Raw genomic sequence first — 21,898 nt, forward strand, 5'->3', positions numbered from 1 at the left:
CTGCTGTTTAAGAAAATAAGGGAGGTTGGGGCGCCTGGGTGGCTTAGTCGGTTAGGCGTCCGACTTTCGCTTAGGTCATGATCTCACGGTTCGTGGGTTCGAGCCCCGCGTCGGGCTCTGTGCTGACTGCCAGCTCAGAGCCTGGAGCCTGTTTCAGTCTGTGTCTCCCTCTCTCTCTGACCTTCCCCTGCTCACACACTCTCTCTCTCTCTCCTAGAAATAAATAAAAATATTAAAAAAAAAAAAAAGAAAAGAAAGGAGGGGCACCTGGCTCAGTCTGTTAAGTGTCCAACTTGGCTCAGGTCATGATCTCACAGGTCCTGAGCTTAAGCCCCCCTCCCCCCCCGGGCCGCCCCCAGCACCCCATTTGGAATCTGAGCTGGAGCTTGGAGCCTACTTCAGATTCTGTGTCTCCCTCGCTCTCAAAAATAAACAATAAAAAAAATAAAAAATAAATAAAATAATGGGATCCAGTTTTAGAATAAAATAATTTGGTACAAAAAAGGGTATTGTATTCCGATTAATATTTAAAAAAATTTTTTAAGGGATATTGAAATGTCTTGGCTCAGAATTAATAACTATAAAATATTTGTTTTTACACCATAGGCAAGTTTCTTGCTGGCAGAACACCAGTTGGCAGATGGACAGTGTCTTGCTCCCCCCCCCGCCCCACTTCTTTGTGAAAGTCATCGCTGGGACCGGTACTTAGAGGCCCGGTCCGGCGGGCGGTGCACTGGCTGGGCAGCAGGAGGATGAGGCATCAACCCAGGACTGCGTGTAGGCTGGGTGTGGAAACAAGGTCGTCCGGGAGGAGACCACACAGGCTTCAGGGAAGAAGAGCCAGGGGAAGGGTCTGTATTGGTGCCAAGTGTACGCTCTGCATGGCAGAACCAGCTTCTGCTTTTCAGAAAGGAGGGGATGTAGTTTTCAGCGAGCCCACTAGAACTACTGAATTTGTTCTGCTGATTACTGATACTGTTCCTGAAGATTTCCCGGACAGACCAGAGCCAGACCATGGATTAGACCAAATAAAGCCCTTGCCGGGATTTGGAAGTATGCCATTTCTTATGTTTATTCCAGGCCAGTATCTGGAGGGCTTCAAGTAGTGCTGCTTGGCAGGGGATCTCAGGGCTGGTGTGTCTCCCTTCTGATAGGATGTCTGGGTAGTGGGTGCTTTTCCTGTACGATGGGCTCAGAGGGCTTCAGGTCCAAACCACTCTCAAAACTGCAGTCTCGTCGCTCTCTCTCTTCCTGTTTTTCAGGTCAATCCCTGTGAGGGATAGACTGAAATCCAAGTGATCCAAGCCAGCCCAGTCATCAGATTCCTTTGTTGACTGGGACACAAGATCCCACCTTCTCCTACTCTTTGGCTTGATCACGCCATTCTTATGTTCCAGGCCAGCTAGTATTTTCGACTGAGGATTCTCGGTATGGAAGGACGGGAGGAGCAATGGGCTTGGCTTGTCCTTCAGAAGGTGGTTCGGGTGATTGGTCCCGGGAGCCTCTGCTTTGTAGGGGTACATGAAATGCTGAGAAGGCTGGCAGGCTCGAAGAAATCTGTGCACTTGGCACTTGGTTGGGAGCTGGGCAGGGGGAACGAGCTCAGTGTGAGAAAGTGGATCTACCTTTTCCAGGACATCCTTCTGTGGTTTTCCCAAATCCTGAAGGCTCTGTATGGTGCTGCCCAGTCGATGCCCATTCTGGAAGTAAAGCTATTAAAGGGCCTGACTAGCTGTTGGTCATTTCTTGGGGGTCCCTCTGAAGCACATTTCTCAGGAGTTGAGTGGCTTCACTGATAACATTTGGAATCAGGGTCTTTAAGTTACTGGGTACACACTGGGGCCAGTGGAAGTTCATGTACTTGAAAGTTGGTAACCTTGAGGCCAGTTGATCTTTTTCAGCATCCCCAACAGTCGACAAATTTTGAAAATTGTGTCAATTTCATTGGCCCCAGGGAAGAGTGGCCTGAGGGAGCACACTTCTACCCTGATGCAGCCCACCACCCAGATGTCAGTGGGGGAGCATACCTGGTAGACCTCAGGGGCACTTCTGGAGCCCTGTACCTTCTGCTAGATGCATAGTCTGTGTAGTCTGTGTATGGGGATGTCAATCAGATTTCTCCCGCCAACCTGAAGTCTGTATTTTCACAAGTTCCTGACTAGTGCAGAGAAGGTTCTCAGGCTTCTCAGGAAGAAGCCATGTTTGTGAATAAATGCCAGTCCTTGTAACATACATGATATTCCTTACAGTAGATTCAGGAAAGCACTTATTTACTTATTTCTTTCTTTAATGAGCTGGTAAAGCTCTTCTTTCATGTCTTCGAAGATAAAATAAAGATGATCGTTTTCCCTGATAACTTCTTTTCATTTTACTACATTGACATGGTTGAGCTTCTTTGAAGATAACATCCCAAAGGTTCATGCATTCCTCCCAGGAATAAAACTCTTCATTTTTTAAGTAACAGTCAGCTCCCCCGACACAATGCTACCTCCCAGTAAGACAGAATGGTAGGTTCTGTCCCCCAGAGGTGTTTGATTCATGGTGTGCCCCCCTCAGGGTGGATCTTCATCCCAGGGCCCAGGCGGTGCAGTTCTGCAGAGGCAGCAGGCCGGCCCGCAGTGTAACCGGATTTTTCCATGGCAGCACCAGCACAAAGTAGTCAATAGGACGTGACTATCTCCCAAATACATATTGCCAAAGATCAGTCTTCTGCGGACGCCGCGAACACAGGCGCGGTGCCCGCCCTTGCGGGGAGCACTGCGTCTCCCACTACTGGGAGGCCAGAGCCCCCTCGGGAACTGGGGGTGCAGGCGGTCCCTACTGGGACAGGCCGAGACGTCTCGCAAGTCTCATGGGGCCCTGAGGCGCGTGATGGAGCCCAAAAGTACTCCTTACGGTTTCCACTGGTGAAGTACCGCTGGGAGTTTGTTTCTCTGAAAATATCTATTTTGCCCTTATTTTTTATCTATCTATCATCTATCTATCTATCTATCTATCTATCTATCATCTATCAAATGTTTATTTTATGTATTTATTTCAAGAGAGAGAAAGAGCGAGCATGAGCTGGAGAGGGACAGAAAGAGAGGGAGAGAATCGCAGAGCCCGAGGGGGTGTGGTACTTCACAAACCATGAGATCATGACCTGAGCCCAAATCAAGAATCAGAGTTTTAAAAGATGAGCCTTCCAGGAACCCCTATTTATTTATTTTTAACATTAACCTTAGTGAGGTATAATTACATATAGTATAATATGCCCATTTTACATATGTAATCTCATGAACTTTAACTATTATACACCTCCTTGAAACAATGACCATGATAAAATATAGAACAATTTTATCACCTTCAAAAGTTATTTTATGTCCTTTTTTGATCAGATTCCAGACCACAACTTTTGTGGTTTTTTGGTCTTCGTTTTGCCTGCTTTAGAAATCATGCTATATGCTCTCTATTTGGTCCACCTCTTTTTTCAATCGGCATTTTTGAGACTAACTCATGCTGTTGTGTATATGAATAGTTTATTTCTTTTATTGCTAAATGGTATTTTATTCTCTGAATATCCCATGATTTGTTAATTCATCTCCTTGTTGATGTATATTTAAACTGTTTCCAGTAACAGACCCTATTGAGCAAAGCTGGTATCAACATTCTTGTGAAAGTCTTTTTGTGAACATATGTTTTTATTTATTTTGGGTAAATAGACACAGTAGTGGAATAGCTGAGTAGCTGGCAACATGTATGTGCAGCTTTGTGAGAAACTGTCATTCAGTTTTCCAAAGTGGCTGTATCGTTTTTCACTCAGCAGAAATAGATGAGAGTTCTAGTCACTTCACATCCTTGCCAAAATCTAGCATGGTCAGTTTCTTTAATTTTCACATTCGAGAGAGTTTGAAGTAGTTTTAATTTGCATTTCCTTTATGTGTAATGTTGAGCAGCTTTTTATTTGCTTATTACATCTTTTGTTAAAGGTCTTTTGGAATCTTTTGCTTATTTTCCTTAAATTGAGATGTTTGTTGTCTTAGCACTGAGTAGAAGGAGTGTTTAGTGTATATGCATATATATATATTTAAAAAAACAGTCCATAGGGGCACCTGGGTGGCTTAGTCGGTTAAGCGTCCGACTTTCACNTTTCCCATTTTATGGCAAACATTTTCATTTTCTTGATAGTGTCTTTTCATTCATGACTTATGTTTTGTTTAGCTTTTTGTGGATGCGTGTTCATGTGTGGGTGCAGGTAAATGTTCTAGCCAAGAACATCCCAAGGTCACAGAAGTATAATCCATTTTTTTCTAGAATCTTTATTGTTTTATATATTTTATTTTTTTAAGATAAAAAAAGTTTAAGTTTATTTTTGAAGGAGAGAAAGACAGAGTCTGAAGGTGGGGGCAGGGCAGTGACAGAGAGAAAGGGAGACACAGAATCCAAATCAGGCTCCAGGCTCTGAGCTGTCAGCACAGAGAGCAGTGCAGGCCTTGAACTCATAAACCGTGAGATGATGACCTGAGCTCAAGTCAGATGCATAACTGACTGAGCTAACACAGGCACCCTTACCTTTTGTATTTAAATCTAAGATCACCTCAAATTAATTTTTCATATGGTGTGATGTAAAAATTGAAGTTCATTTTTTTCTACTATTATTCAGTTACCTAGCATCGTTTATTAAAGAAAATTTTATTTCTCATGAAACTGTTTTGGCTCCCTTGTCAAAATGGACTGAACATTTATGTGTGGGTCTATAACTAACTACTATTTTCTTATCCACTGATCTGCTTGTAGAAGCAAACAGCAGGACCACATTGACTTAATTATTGTAGCTCCTACAATCATGAAATCAGACTTGTATTTTATAGAGCAAATGTTATCAAGTTTGATGTAGTTCAATATGTTAATATTTAAGCTTTGTGCATCATGCTTTTGGTATTGTATCTAAAAGATCTGCCCAGCTTACAAGTTTTCTCCTATGTTTTACTGCAAAAGTTTTATACGCTTAGCTCTCACATTTAAGTCTTTCATCAATTTTAAGTTAATTTTTGTATTTGGCATAAACTAAGGTCTAAAGTCAGTTTTATTCATGTGGCTATCCAATTTTCCCAGCATCATTTGTTAGAAAAATGAGACATAATTTCCCCCATTGAATTGACATGGTATCTGTTTTGAAATCAGTCCATAAATATTAGTGCTGATTTCTGAATTTCAGTTGTGTTTCACTGATTTATGTATCTCATTATGTGAGTACCACACTATCTTGATTAATGCAGCTTTCTAGCAAGCTTTGAAATCAGGAACTGTAATTTTCCAAATTTGTTCTTTTTTTAAAAAAACAAATTCTTTTGGTTATTCTGGGTGCTTTGCATTTCTATATACATTTTAGGAATAGTTTTTCACTTCCTGCAAGAAAGCTTCTAGGATTTGATAGGAATTGCATTGAATACACAGATCATCTGTTTACCTAAAAAGATTCTCCTCTTGCTGGATTTTAGTTCAGTTGGTTCTCCTTCCTTGCACAGCTCTGTGATGTATTTAAAACATAATTTTGACAAATTTTGGCCCTAATCACAGGTGTTAGAGGAGGAAATCTTGCCTTTTTCAACCTGCTCCATTGTACTCATTAGTGGAAGTTCTTGGCCACCTCCACTAATCACACAGCATCTCATCTAATCACACAGGATCAAATGAATAACTGTTCTCCACACCAGCTCTGTACCAGATAGATTAATATTGAAAGCACTCTACACAAGTAATGTACTAACTCCTCACAAAAACCATCCAAAGAGGATACGATCATCTGCATTTTATTTGATGATTTTACAGAGGCAGAGAGTCATATTAAAATCAATTAGAAACATGTAATGCAGAGAATCTGGGTTTTCCTTCCTGGCAGTCTGCCTCTAAGATCCTCTGCTAAAAATAATTAGTAGGATAAAAACTGGAAGTGACTAAAATCCACAAGTAGAGGCTAATTTTTACATCTATTAATCTTAAAATATTAAGTAGTCAAACATGAGTTCAACAGAAAAGGAAACATATTATTTATGGCTAGAGAAATCCACACTCTACATTGGACACCCACATTCTTTTGAAGTTTCCAAGGGTTATTTATGACGTTTCTGAATGTTTTAATTAAATAATATTTAAATATTAAGTAGACCCAAAAGAGAAACTTGATCCAAGGCTTACACATGAAAGGGCTGTTTAGTAATAACTAAAATGGGCTGAAAAGCCTCGACGAGAGAAAAGATCAATTTAAAGCTGGATGGTCTCTCTGGGATTCATTTTCCATTTTGAAAATTATAGGACATGCACCAGGTTCCTGGCCAGCTCAGTCGGTAGAGCATGCAACTCTTGATTTGGAGATTGTGTGTTTGAGTCCCACGTTGGGCACAAAGCTTACTTAAAAACAAATGAAAATAGTAGACGATAATTCCTGTATTTATGATGTGTGTGTGTTTGTGCACACGCATGTATGTTTATGCGCTTATAAACAATCAAAGTGCGCACACATGTTAGTTATCAGCAACCAGCATTTGGGGAGTATTGGCACCCCCCCCCATACCCTGGATGTTTTGATCAGAAAAGCTTAAATTCTTTCTACATAATTGTGACATTAAAAAAAAAATAAATCTGGGACACGTGGGTGGCTCCGTGGGTTGAGTGTCTGACTTCGGCTTTGGTCATGATCTCAAGGCTCATGAGTTCAAGCTCCACATTGAGCTCACTGCTGTTGGTGCAGAGCCCACTTCAGATCTTCTGTCCCCCATCCCCCACCGCCCCTTCCCTGCTTACACCCTCTGTCTCAAAAATAAGTCTTAAAAAAAAATCCATAATGATGGTAATCTTACTTCTGGCCAAGCTCTACCTAACAGTTAAGACACTCAAGGGTTTTTCTTTTGGGTTGTTCAATTTTATTATACAACAAATAAAGTTGTACAAATTACATACAAAGTACGTAGAGGTTAAGCAAGGAAAAAGTGCAAAGCACTGAAAGACCATATGGTTTTATTTGCATGCTAGCAAATGAGAATTCAGCTTTCATTTCAGCATCTAGGATGAGTATTCTAGCCCACAGTGAGGACATAAAATAAATAAATAGAAGTTCATTTACTTCTACTGGAGGAGCTGTTTGAGGAATAAGAATGTTTCATCAAGACAGCACTGAGCTCATCTATTGCCATACCCTGGTGCTTTCCTGTTTGACACTGGTCACAGAACTTAAAAGAAACATGAACTTTACTGCACACTCAGAGATCGGCTGCATATAGAACGTAAGGTCAGAATATTAAAGGAATATAACCAGTGACATTAGACTTGGCTTTTTTGTTTTTCTTTCTAGACATGGTAACTTTACTATCGAGCATTTTTTCCATCCTAATCATAACAGAATTTCTTCTAGGAAATTTTGCTAATGGCTTCATAGCCCTGGTGAACTGCATTGACTGGATCAAGAGACAAAAGATCTCCTTGGTTGATCAAATTCTCACTGCTCTGGCTGTCTCCAGAATCGGTTTACTTTGGATAATGTTTATAAATTGGTATGTAATTTTGTTGGATCCAGATTTATACGGCTTAGAAGTCAGAATTATTTTTCAAATTGCCTGGACCTCCAGCAATCATTTTAGCATCTGGCTTGCTACTAGCCTCAGCATCTTTTATTTGTTCAAAATAGCCAATTTCTCTAGCCTCATTTTTCTTCGCCTGAAGTGGAGGGTTAAAAGCGTAGTGCTTGTGATTTTGTTGGGGTCTTTGTTCTTTTTGCTTTCTCATGTTGTGGTAGTGAGCATATATGAGAAAGTGCAGACTGAGGTATATGAAGGGAACATCACCTGGAAGACCAAATGGACGGACATAGCACACCTCTCCAATATGACTGTATTCACGCTAGCCAACTTTATTCCCTTCATGCTATCGCTGATGTCTTTTGTGCTGTTAATCTTTTCCCTCTGGAAACATCTCAAGAGGATGCAGCTCTTTGGTAAGGGAGCCCAAGATCCCAGCACCAAGGTCCACATAAGAGCCATGCAGACCATGATCTCCTTGCTCTTGCTGTTAGCTGCTCACTTTCTGAATCTAGTTGTTACAGTTTGGGGTTCTAAAGGGCTGGAGAACCAACTGTTCTTCATGTTTTGCCAGACGCTTGGATTCGTGTATCCTTCAGTCCACTCGTTGATGCTGATTTGGGGAAACAAGAAGCTAAAACAGGCCTTTCTGTCTGTTTTATGCCAGGTGAAGTACTGGCTGAAAGAACAGAAATGCTCAACTCCATAGATAAATAAGAGGTGCTGTTGTGTATTTCTTGGAGGGAAGTTAACAAATGTATATTGTAACATTGCATACCTCCTACTGGTTTTTTCATAGTGTGTGTAACTGAGTAATTTTTGGTTTTACTTAGAGGAGTCTTATCTAAACCTATCACATAAAAGTATATACATGTATGTATGAAAAATATAAGAAAGATTGGAAATAATCTATCCTCACCATTTTTATCAGTTTAAACAAACTAATTATACATAATATGGAAAGAATTTCCTGAGAATTAAGAAGCTGTGTGTATTTCACATACATATTCTATGAATCATTTTCCAACTAAAAATTTTGTGATCTATATTTATGCATTTTTCAGAACTGACACATTATCTTGGGGCATCACTGCTATTTTCCATTGTAATTGGTGTTATGGTGTGCTTAGATTTCACTGTTTGAATCTCTAGTCTTTTGCACGGCAAGGGTATTCAATTCTAAATCATACACTGAGGATGAATGTTTGGGGTAGATATTATTCCATCATAAATTCTTACCTCATGGTTAATCAGGACTAATTGAGAGCAATTAGGGTTGCGGTGAAAAAAGGTGCAAACAAAGCAATTCATAAATGACGGACATATTGCATGTACATTTTATATGTGTACAATAAACTCTACTGAAATATATCTGATTTAAAGAAATAAGTGGAAAGCGTAGCAAGAACTCAGTTCCACAACGGGGATAAAGGTGGAAGAAACATGATCGTGAACTCTTTTTAATGCTGTTATAGGTTTCCACGTGCAGATAGGAAGATCAGTCAATTCTTCCAGTTCTTGAGTTAAGACAGACCAGTTTTGAAATTGAGATCTGATTTTGAACATTTCAGTTTTCTCTTAAACCACCCCTGGGCCTCGAATAGTCAAACATCTGAAACATCTCCTATTTTTAAAGTTCTTCGAAAATGTCAGAGAAGATTCAAATCTTCTCCATCTAAAAAAACAGAACAGTAAAAGAATTATGGTATATCATCCCACAAACATTTCTGCATATATTAAGTGGCGTCTATTAAGTCTATGTAAGAATCATCGGGGGGTACTCAAAGATATGGTTTTTTATAATCTTTTGATAACAATGAAATGGGAGAATGCATGTTGGCGTATTCATTGAGAGCAAGTTTGTTTATAGGAAAGAAACGTAATCTTGCTCCACAACGAAATTCTACATGACTGTTAATTTTGGTTTTAGGCAATTTAACAATTTTGTGAATCTTAAGACAAATCACCACCACACCTGCTGTGCTTGCTTGATCATCTGTCTCTCCCAGTGAAGTGAGGATCTTATTTACTGCTGGCTTCCAAAACCTACAAGCCAGCCATTGAAGAGTTAATAAGCAAATGGTCTTTTACTGAATAAGTAAATGAATGAATGAATGAACTTTTTGAGAGCTGGGAAACCAATGAAAAGAAAATGTGTCACAAAACTCGCAGATTCATGAATTTCTCGGCTCTGGTTTAACGCTGAGGTGGTAGGCTTATCCAAGAAGCGTTTCTCAGAGCAAAAGTCCGGCTGTTCCATAGTTCTAGGGCAAATATCACTAGAATATAGCAGTGGCACAGCCGTGTCCCACGGGTGAAGTGGAAACAGGTGTAACACCAAAGTTCGATGGCATCTATAACAATAGGTTTTAAAGATATAAAAGATTTTGTAAAATTTGGTAATGTAATTACAGATGTAATGTAGTCGTAAATGTTATCTTTTTACGTGATTTTTTCTAGTTGGGTACTGTATACACAAAAATCATGTTTGATTTATTAAAAAACGGAGCTAGTAACTGCTTTCCTAACTCAGCTAGCTGTCTTACTAAAATGTTACTTTTGATACAGTATTTTCGGCATCCTTTCCAAATACAATTTTTATTGTTATAAACTCACATAAGGTGAACAAATAGTAATTGTATAACTCAATGACTCTCTTCGCCTGGGGCCTCTAAAACCTCAAAGTCAGAACTCAAACTGATGACATTTAGGGGCACCTGCATGGCTCGCTCAGTGAGTTAAGTGCCAACTCTTGATTTCAGCTCAGGTCATGATCTCACAGTTCTTGAGTTTGAGCCCTGCCTGGGCCTCTGCACTGACAGCACGGAGCCTGCTTGGGATTCTCTCTCTCCATCTCTGTCATCCCCAACCCCCTCTCAAAAATAGATAAATAAACTTAAAGAAAAATAATGGCATTTATTTGGGAAGATTAAGTCCCGGGCAGCATTGGGGAGAACATACAGAAAGGAGGCGAGAGAAGATGTGGAAAGATGAGCTGTGCTGTTACTCTGCCGACACCCGCCATACAGTGCGTTGACAGACAATATGGTCGTCATCCTGTGTGTGCACAAGGCACCCAGAACTTTTCCAGGAGGGTTCCGAGGACAAACCACATGTAGCAGTAATCCATGCAAGAGAGAGAGAAGAGGAAGGGTGTATCGAATTAGCTCACTTCTCTCTTCTAGCTCCCACTGGCCAGCTTTTACCAACACCTCTGCTCATCTCCCCCCTCAGTGGTCATTTGGAAGGTCGAATCTTACCCCCACAGTGTCGCCTGGCTTTCAGGTTCGAAATGAAAGGATAATCTAGCTCACACTTGGTGTTGACCAAACGAATAGGAGACAGTGAAGGGCATCTGAGGAAGCGCACACATTTGTGTCCAATATAGTCCACATTCGCATCACTCACATGTACTTATGCCCTTCAGTCATGGCGGCTCTTTGAATGTGTGCCCTGTGCAAGACACAGGGCTTCTGGTGAGAGGGGCCTCACCCTTCATGTAATGCTGTGCCCTTGCCATTTTGTTTGGCCAACAGATGAATTAAAAAATTTTTAAGAAATGTTTCAGAATCACGAAGGTGTTTAATTCGAATGATCCGTTCTATATTATTAGTTTCACAATCAAGAGTTCTTGATTACATTTACCATTATTAAGACTATATGATTTAGGGGTACCTGGGTGGCTCAGTCAGTTAAGTGTCCGACTCTTGGTTTCGGCTCAGGTCATGATCTCATGGTTCATGAGTTCAAGCCCCACATTCGACTCGGTTCTGACAGTGCGGATCCTGCTTGGCATTTTCAGTCTCTCTCCTTCCTTCTCTCTGTCCCTCTTGTGCTCTTGCACTCTCTCTCAAAATAAATGAACAAACTTAAAAAAAGAATATATAATCTATACTTGGAAATGAATTGTGTTTGCCAGCATAGTATTTAAATATGTAACATAATACATCTTAATTTTAATGTGTAAGGCTGCCAAATCTTCGGTGATCATAGTCTTTTAATTGTATGTAACTTTCTAGGAGATTGGTGTTTCGATCTATTTTACCAAGGACTCCTATTTTGCCTGTGAATGGAAAGCAGCCAGGTTACAGTACAGAAATTCAGAGTAACTAACACGTAATTACCATGAACTTTGAATATGTGTATCTGTTATTAATATTGGTTGTGTGATAGCAATGACAGCTAAATAAAATAAGTGAAAATTTTAGAATAAGTTAAGCTCAGTGGGTGTAGTAAAAAGAAGGAATCATGGTCATGTATTCTGTGTTCAATATTGTTAAATGTTGAATATGATAGAAACTGTATATTTTTAGAAACATATTTTTAAGTGTATTTAAATTCTAAGAGTTAACATATAGTGTAATATTAGTGTCAAGTGTCTAATTTAGTGATTCAGCACTTCCATACAACACCCGGTGTGTATCACAAGTACCCTCCTTAATTCCAATCATCTATTTAATCCATCCTGCCCCCCCCATAAGCATCAGTTTGTTCTCTTCAGTTAAGAGTCTGTTTCTTCATTTGCCCCTCTCTCTCTTTTTCCCTTTGCTTGTTTGTTTGGCTTAGCTTATTCATTTTCGAGAGACAGAGACAGAGCGTCAGCAAGGGAGGGGCAGAGAGAGAGGGAGACATAGAACCAGAAGCAGGTTCCAGCTTTGAGCTGTCAACACAGAGCCCAACGTGAGGCTTGAACTCACGGACCTGACTGCTAGACTGTGACCTGAACTGAGGTTGTACGTTCAACCAACTGAGCCACCAAGGCGCCCCATTTACTTGTTTGTTTTATTTCTTAAATTCCACATGAGTGAAATTCCACATGGTAATGACATTTGTCTTTCTCTGACTCATAGAACTGAAAAATTCTTGACTCATGCCTTCTATTTCCAAAGAAATCGCTTCAAAGTACAGGCTTTGTGTTTGACACAGATGTCTTGTCCTCCTAACGTGGATCATTCAGTCATTCACTTATTCAATGGACAAATACGTGTTGGGCATTTTTTCTATATGTATTTTGGAGAAATTTTAATAAAATACATAAGCTACAAAATAAACGGTGAGCACCTGTAACAGGTAGTCACTAAAAAGAAGAAGCTAGAATATTCATGTCGGTTAATCTGTATGCTCACAACTTGTTAATATTTCACATGTGCATAATACTTTTTTTCGTGTGAAGAAACTATGTCCTAAGACATGAAATGACTTACCCACTAGTGCAAGAAGATTCGAGCCTAGAGCCAGGTAATAATCCCCAGTAGATTGGGGGGGTTTCTCTCCAAACTCAGACAAAATATCAACAGAAACAAACTGCTCATAGCCCCATCTGGAATCTGGTGGAAAAAGCGAACAGAAAGATGTGCACTTGGTGCTTATACTGAATGTTTTTAATATTATCTGTGATATTTAGTACTTGTTCGGTATGTCCACAAAAAGGTCATAGTTTTTATTTACCTGTTTGTTGTGTTAGTGTTGTGCCCGATTCGCGAGTCCCCAGAGACCACCAAGGAGCCGACACCGATGCAAGTATAAAAGGGTCTTTATTACAAGCTCGAGCCGGGGCTCACTTGTCTACCGGTGTCGTGGCAGCAGGGTGAAGCCCCGAACAATAGTGAGTAGGGTTTTTATGGGGTCGGGGACGAGGGTGTTACAGTGCACACGTTGTACGTAGAGCATCATCACATAAGCACCAATCCTAATTGTACAGCACCCATGGTAACAGCTTCGACCATTCAGTATCTGTGAGGAGTTCATTACTTTTGGTGGGACCCAATCATGACCTTTGAGAATCCTTTGAAAATGACCAATTATGAGGTGAGTTCAAAGGGCCCATGTGGGGGTCAGGCAAACAGTGAGTGATTGGCTAGTTTGTGGAAAATAACTGTCTACAGTTCCCAGCCTTGACTCAGACCACAGGAATGTTCTTTTGATTAGCTGAGCTGAGGGCGGTCCGAGGGTGGCTTCAGCCTTGAGCAATCTGAGGCTTTTTTCTGGAACTGGGGCTACGTGCAGCCCAAGGTTACTCTTAATGGAGGCCTTAATCTCAAAATGACATTACTTAGGCTCTTCATTAGAAGCCAGTTGCCTTACCAAACTGTCACGTGTGCTCTGTTAACTCTTATTCTCTTGTCTTCTGCAGATAAAAAATGACATCATTTGCATGTAATGATTGTTTTACTTCTTCCTTTTAACTATTTATAATAATTTTTTTTGGTGTTGGCTTGTGTTGTGAAATGCCTCGAACCTTCAAAATGTTAACTAATTACAGTGATACCTGCCATCTTTGTGTGTACATGGAGAATTTTCTAGGGTTTCACCAAAGCATTATGCTGACTTTGGCTCTGGGGTAAAAACTTTTCAAAATCATCTTTAAAGGCTGTCTTCTCTTCCTATTTTTCTGTGTGTGGTACTCAGATAAAGCCTGTGTAAAAAGCATCAAGCACGCGTTTTGTTATTTAAGATGATTTCTCAGACAATTAAAATACTAATACATGTGAAGAGTGGTCCACAAAACAATGGTACATCTTCTAAATGTATCATTTAGATTCATTTTCTAAACGATTCTAAATTCAGTGGAATATCACAGACACTTTCACATTTATATGTATTGTAGAAAAACTGCAACCATCAAAGGCAAATTGAAATTCAGAAAGTAATTACCAAGTAATGAGAGGCAATCTCCAAAGGGGGAATAGTCGATTTAAATAACATGAAAAATCTTATCCAAAAATAGTATGTTGGAAGATCATTGATTCCTATTTTCAGAGTATTGAAAAACGTAACTGCAATCCTTAATTCTTAGTTAAAACTTTGTTCTGGGAACTTAATTAAATAATATTATTTCCAAATAAAAAAGATTGGGGCTAAAAAAAAAAAAAAGACAGGCTGCTTACTACATACCTGTCCTACTACTAAATGCCACTAATCGATCTACTTCAGTAAGACTGCGATGGACTGAATTACGTCCCTTTGAAAACCATATGTTGAAGGCTCAATCCCTAATGTGGTTCTAATGTGATTGTGTTTGGAGAGAAGGTCTTCAAGGAGGTTCAATGAATTAAGGTTAAATGAATAAGGGTGAGTCCCTAACACAATAGGGTTGGTGTCCTTAACAAGAACAGGAAGAGACGCAGGAGTCTTGGAGGAAAGACGAAGTGAAGACACAGTGGGGAGGTGGCTGCCTGCAAACCGGAAAGAGTGTTCTCTTCAGAAACCAATCTCGGGGCGCCTGGGTGGCTTAGTCGGTTAAGCGTCCGACTTTCGCTCGGGTCATGGTCTCGCGGTTCGTGGGTTCGGGCCCCGCGTCGGGCCCTGTGCTGACTGCCAGCTCAGAGCCTGGAGCCTGTTTCCGTCTGTGACTCCCTCTCTCTCTGACCCTCCCCTGCTCACGCTCTCTCTCTCCTAGAAATGAATACAAACATTAAAAAAAGAAAAAAAGGAACCAATCTTGATGGTTTCTTTTTTATTTTATGTTTATTATTTTTTAATGTTTATTTTATTTTTGAGAGAGAGACAGAGTGTGAGTGGGGGAGGGTCAAAGAGAGGGCGAGACACAGAATCTGAAGCAGGCTCCAGGCTCCAAGCTGTCAGCACAGAGCCCGAGGCGGGGCTCAAACTCAGGAACTGTGAGATCATGACCTGAGCTGAAGTGCGACTGAGCCACCCACACACCCACCCCCCCAAAATAAAATCTTAACTATCTTGTATGTTTATACATTTTATATAGTTTATCCTATACAAGAGTGAAACCTAAAAGAAATAAATGAAAAATCATTGAAAATGCATGCATAAACATATAAGGATACAAATGGGTAAAGGACTGCCAATGTTTTCCAATATTTATACTTTCCTTTTTGGTTAAGGACAAAACCCTAATATTATCTTGTGCATCTTGATGTGCAAAGTAGTTAAGTTTTTACCAAAATGTTAAAACCAAAAACTTCTGGGTTTTGTTCGATAACAGACCAACTTCTAATTAGATCATCAATATGGTTTTGTTTATTTAGCTTTGTAATATGAGGCTGAATTCTGAACTAATGTACCAAGCAAGCAAAAGTTGGTGGAGTGATGCTAATATCAATGAAATGATTTTTAAGGTAAAATTCACCAATGTTTAAAGAGAAATATGTAGGGGTGGCTGGGTGGCTCAGTCAGTTAAACGGCCAACTTCGGCTCAGGTCATGATCTCACAGCTCGTGAGTTCGAACCCCACGTCAGAGTCTGCTAATAGCTCAGAGTCTGGAGCCTGCTTCAGATTCTGTGTCTCCCTCTCTCTCTCTCTGCCCCTCCCTGGCTTGCACTGTCTCTCTTCCAAAAATAAATAAACATTAAAAAAAGAAATATCTTGATATCTAAGAAAATGCAGTAGTTATATTACCACAAAGGGCCCGATTAATTGACCTTTCCTGATTTGACCTCATTAAAATTAAGATTGATGAAGTAAATTCAATTCAGTTGGAAAATTCTAGAAAAGTTACACAAATCTCATCTTGTATTCTGTGAGGAAAATAAAAATGTTACACGTACTGCTATCTGGGGTGGGAGAGAGATGAACATAATACTATGACCATCCATATGCTCAACAATTCTGATAATTTATTGCTGCATAATAAAATCATCCCAAGATTTAGAGGTACAAAGCATTTTGTGATGCCTATACATTTTATGGGTAGGATTTTGGACTGGCCATAACAAGCATGGCTTCTTTCTGCCCCATAATGCATAGGGCCACAGCCAGAAAGCCTTGAATGCCTGAGAGTGGTTCAAATGACTGAGAGCTGAAGTCACTTACAGCAAAACTGCGAAACAGAACATTCAGCAATGATGAAAATATTCGATATGTGCGCCGTCGCTGCACTAGCCACACACGGCTATTAAACATTTGAAATGTGCTTAGTAACACTGAAGATCTGAGTTTTTAATCTTATTTCATTTTAATCAACCTAAATTTTTAAGTATTTTTTTATAGTTTACTTATTTTTGAGACAGAGAGAGACAGAGCATGAGCAGGGGAGGGGCAGAGAGAGAGGGGGGGGGAGACACAGAATCTGAAACAGGCTCCAGGCTCTGAGCTGTCAGCACAGAACCTGATGCGGGGCTGGGACCCACGAGCCACGAGATCATGACCTGAGCTGAAGTCGGAGGCTTAACTGACTGAGCCACCCAGGCGCCCCTAATCAACCTAAATTTAAGTGGCCACATGTGATGTGTGGCTAGTGGCTATCGGAGTAGCACAAATTCGGTCTTCTTGGCTCATACCTGATCCCTGGGATAAAAAGACTTACAATCCGGGCTCAGATGGGACTGTTCTCCATCACTGGGACATATGTAACCTCTCCTGTGGTTCCGGCATTGTGGCTTCAGTGGAGTGGGACTCCCTGCATGTGGCTTAAAGCTCAAAGAGTAAATGTCCCAGTGACAGAGGACGAAGCTGCATGGCTCTTTATGGCTAAGCATCTGAATGACCATGGTGTCATTTCTGTTATTTATTTATTATTATTATTATTCTTACCTTTTAAAGATAACATTGCAACACTGTAACAGAGAGCCTATCACCATTTTGCGTGTTAACAAATAGGGATTCAAATTATACAAATTCTAAGGTACAGCTTTACATGTATAATATAACCTGCCAAAAGCAACAGGGAATATAATCTCTGTCTTGAAAAATCACTAGCTGATATCTGAGAAAAATGGGTATAGATTTTACAGTTTAACTGAGGGCATTTTTGGGGAGTACGCCTCGGGGCTTTCCAGACTCTGGTAGTGGCCATCAATAAAATAGAAAGCAGGCATTCTGAACACATACATCTGTAACAGTGCAGTCATAGTCAGCCGATGGTTAACTGAAAGCAGAGATTTCCTATCAACGGACATGTCAAGCATGATGGAAACCTTGTTTATAATAATTTCTGTCATAGAATTTATAATAGGGAGTTTGGGAAAATGGATTAATTGCACTGGTAAACACCACTGATGGGATCAGGAGTCAAAGGAGTCCTGACTGGTTCTGTTGTCACCTGTCTGGTCATCTCCAGGGTATGTGTCTGTGGGTGTTGATTTTAGCTAGCTCTTTTTATATGGTTGATGAGAAAATATTTTACTCCAAGAATCTCATGTTACGTTTGGACATCCTCTGGGCAGGATCCAACTATTTCTGCACGATCCGTACTACCTGCCTTAATGTCTTCTGTCTCCTGACGATATACAGCTTCTCTAACCCTGTTTTCCTCTGGAATGAAATAGAAAATTCACAAGGTGCATCTCATTATTGTACTGGAGGCAATGCTCACTTTCTACATATGTTTCCTTTTTTTTTCTTTAATGTGATGTATTTGTTTTTTGAGAGAGAGAGCATGTGCAAGTGGGGGAAGGGCAGACAGAGAGGGAGACACAGAATCCAAATCAGGCTCCAGGCCCCAATGCAGGGCTTGAACTCATGAACCACCAGATCATGACCTGAGCTGAAGTCTGCCACTTAACCAACTGAGCCACCAAGGCGCCCCTACATACATCTACTTTTGAAGGAAGTATTGATTAATAGACTGATCCAAGAATGGGTAAAAAGGGAAAGAAAATTGACATCCAATTTTGTAGAGAATATAAGTGATTTTTTAACTTCTCTGACTTTCCTTGATAAGCTGATCATCATCTTCTTGTAGTGTCTCTGATCTCCTGACTTCTTTTAATTCTCTCCTCAGGTAGCTGAACCAGGCAGGTGAAATCACAGGATATGTATTCTAGGGATTTTAGCTCAGAAGCCCATGTAAGAGGCACGAAAGCTAGAATTTCATTCTTACTCCTCTTTATTATGTACTCTTTGAGCAATGCCATGATAATTTTGACATATTTTATTTTATTTTATTTTTGTCTGAGTATATTTGACATCCATGCTACCTTACTTTCACCTGTACAACATAGTACTTCGAGTTTATATGTTATGCTGTGCTTACCATCCACAGTTGACTGGAGAAAGAAGATGTGGTGTATATATACACCATAGAACACTCCTTGGCCAGAAAAACAATGAGATCTTTCCATTTGACCTATTTGATTTCAGACAAAGAAGTGGCAAAGATGTTTGCCATTGTGATAGCACTTTTCTGTCCTTTTGGACTTTCGTGTGTCCTGATTTTACGGAATAGCAAATGGAAACAGGCCTTTCTCTGTGTCCTGAGGAAGCCGAAATGTGCCTGAGAGAAGATAATTCCTTGTTCTCATATATATAGCTGACGTAAGCTGTGTATGATGCTTTGAGGGGGAGAAAAGGAAGAAGAAAAAGATAACTTCTTATATGTCCCTTTTACCCACGTCTTCTTCTCTCCTTGTGCTCTGTGATTTGTTATTGGGCATTATTGAAAGTACTGCTTGGTTTAAGTTGAAAGAAAAGAATTCTCACCTTGTTGGCATTAGATATGAAAATTATGTACTTAGTAGTAAAATTATAATATATTGATAATGCATTTTACATTAGGTACTATAGAAGATATCTTAGATTATTCCATTTGTAAATGGTATTAATAGGTTGGATAAATATATAATAAGATAGAATAGAAATACATGAAGAATTGCAATATATATTTATGTGTGTATGTGTAAACGTGTTTACACGCACCAGCACCTACAGATTTATTTCCTAAAAATGATGATCAAATGATCGTTTAAAACTAGGAAGGAGGGGCACCTGGGTGGCTCAGCTGGTTAAGCGACCGACTTCAGCTCAGGTCATGATCCCACCGTTCATGAATTAGAGCCCCCCACGTGCTGAGCTGTCAGCACAGAGCCAGGAGCCTGCTTCGGATTCTGTGTCTCCCTCTCCCTCTCCCTCCCCTCTGCTTGTGCTTTGTCTCTCTCTGTCTCTCAAAAATGAATAAACATCAAAAAAATTTTTTAACTAACTAAATAAAACTAGGAAGGAAAACCCAAATACAAATAGCTAATAGTGCCTGCTGTTTAATAAAACTTTGAGAGTATAAAAATAAAGCTAATTGAAAGTAATATGTCATTAATGGCCATTTCCAAATGCAATTCTTGGTTTTTGTTTTTTTTTTTTGAGAGAAAGAGGGTGCAAGTGAGCAAGGCATGCGGGGAAGAGAGAGAGAGAGAAGTGGGGCTCACCCAAAGTGGGGCTCATGTTTTACCCAAAGTGGGGCGTGAACTCACCTGATGTGAGACTTGTGTTCACCTGATGTGGAACTTGAACTCACTAACCGTGAGATCATGACCTGAGCCAAAGTCAGATACCTAACGACTGAGCCACCCAGGCGCCCCAAACCTTGTTCTTTAAATGTTTCCAGTAAAGAGCATTAAGTAACCCTGACTCTCAAAACATGTTACCACCACCACACCTAGACCCTGAACTCTGAATCTTTGAAACAAAATTCGGATTTACTCAATTGGTTGACTATTTAGGGAAGGCAAGGACTAACATTTGAAAATGAACAGAATTTTAAGAGACAGTACTGGTAAAAGACAGAAAGTCGTTTGATGACAGCCACTAAGCAAACAGAGAAATATAAATGTTTCAAAGGAAAAACAAATCAGGGGCAACTACTTAGACTACAGAATTAAATTTAAGAAGAAACACGCCTCTTAAAAAGAATTAGGAAGCAAGTGAAAAGCGGCAAGACCAAGTATAGAATAACACATTTAAGGAAAACTGTAATAAACATTTTTAATCTTTATTTACTTTGAGAAAGAGAGAGAGAGAGAGCGCTCATGTACGCACACCAGCAGGGGAGGGGCAGAGAAAGGGAGAGAGAGAATCCCAAGCAGGCTCTGTACTATCAGTGGAGAACCCCACAAAGAGTTCGAACTCATGAATCACAAAATCATAACCTGAGCTGGAATCAAGAGCTGGGTGCTTAACCGAATAAGCCACCCAGGTGCCCCAGGAACACATTTTTTAAATGAAATAGTTGGGAGAATTTGGACGATAGTTACAATGTTTTCTCTAAGAAAGCACAGGAGACATTGCAAGGAAATAGTATGCGTCTCAGCAATAAAATCAGTAGACCACTTTTCAACACTGAGAAAGAAAGTACTTTAGAAAGGCAGTTAGGGGCACTTGGGGGGCTCAGTCAGTTTAGTGTCTGATTCTTTGTTTCGACTCAGGTCATGATCTTCGGGTTGTGGGATCAAGCCTCTTGTTGTCTTTGTGCTGACAGCGTGGAGCCTGCTTGTGATTCTCTCTCACTCTCTCTTTCTCTCTCCCTCTGCCCCTATCCTCCATTCTCACTCGGTCTCTCTAAAAAAAAATTTTTTAAATAAGCCAAGCATCTCATCATCAGTAGAATGGAAAATAAAACCTGAAAAGGTGACCTGGATATTGAAGGCCTTAAATAAAGAGATTTTTTAATGGATGAGTAAAAATTAAATATCCGGAAAATAATAGTCCATGAGGTCCTCATCTGCAAAGGACATACGTAATCTCTTTAGGACATTGGTTCTCGGGGTGCCTGGGTGGCTCAGTCAGCTGAGTGCCGACTTCAACTCAGGTCACGATCTCACACTTGTGAGTTCAAGCCCTGCGTCAGGCTCTGTGCTGACAGCTCAAAGCCTGGAGCCTGTCTCAAGTTCTGTGTCTCCCTCTCTCTCTGCCCCTCCCCAACTCTCACTCTGTCTCTCTCTCCGTCTCTCTCTCTCTGTCTCTCTCTCTCTCACATATAAATAAACATAATAAAAAAATTTTTAAAAACAAAAAAGGACATTGGTTCTCAAAACAGGATGATTTTGCCCCATAGGAGACATTATAAAATTGGGAGCATGTTACTGGCATTTATGGTAAGCTTGCCAGATTCAGCAAATAAAAATACAGGAGGCTCAATTAAATATGAATCAGATTTTGTTTTTAAATCTTTTTTTCTGTTAGTATTTCTTGGGATAGGTCTGTAAAAATACAAGGAGATATATTCTATGGAGGACCAACTTTGGACCTCAGAAAATTGATAATTAGATAGTGCCAGTTATTTGTTGCTTATCTTCAATCCAAATTTAACTGAGCATTTGTTATTTTATCTTATAGCTGTAAGAGGCCAGGGATGCTGGGAAATATCCCAGCATGAACATTATGGCCCCACAAGGAATTATGGGGTAGAAAATGTCAATAATATCAAGGCTGAGAAAGTTATATGAGTGAAAAGCAGAGACTTGTCAAGAGTGGTTACAGTTGAAAAGATAAAATACTCAATGCAATGCTGTGCATATACTGTAACGTGACTTCCTCATCTCTGCATTGCCTCACTTACCATCACAGGGGCCCTCCAGCCTCTGCACAAGCTCCCAACCAGGCCTTGCTCTGAGACAAGAAGGATTTGGGCTGTTATTCGCTAATTGCTGATCAGTGAACCCCT

At 40.1% G+C, this 21,898-nt stretch overlaps 1 protein-coding gene and 1 pseudogene across 1 annotated transcript; one reads left to right on the forward strand and one right to left on the reverse strand.

Moving 5' to 3' along the window:
• Positions 1–686: 686 nt before the first annotated feature.
• LOC144225250 (serine/threonine-protein kinase ICK pseudogene) lies at positions 687–2,540 on the reverse strand (annotated as a pseudogene).
• A 4,792-nt stretch (positions 2,541–7,332) lies between these two features.
• On the forward strand, positions 7,333–8,262 carry LOC144225235 (taste receptor type 2 member 46-like). Its single transcript, XM_077756407.1, has one exon. The coding sequence runs from the start codon at positions 7,333–7,335 to the stop codon at positions 8,260–8,262; it is 930 nt and encodes a 309-aa protein (XP_077612533.1).
• Positions 8,263–21,898: the final 13,636 nt, after the last annotated feature.

This window comes from Crocuta crocuta, unplaced genomic scaffold (genome assembly GCF_008692635.1).
Source record: "Crocuta crocuta isolate KB4526 unplaced genomic scaffold, BGI_CrCroc_1.0 scaffold262, whole genome shotgun sequence".
Classification (NCBI taxonomy): domain Eukaryota; kingdom Metazoa; phylum Chordata; class Mammalia; order Carnivora; family Hyaenidae; genus Crocuta; species Crocuta crocuta.

What these genes read in the sequence shown, in the direction of transcription:
- LOC144225235 (XM_077756407.1), top strand. Translation starts at nt 7,333, where the DNA reads ATGGTAACTTTACTATCGAGCATTTTTTCCATCCTAATCATAACAGAA.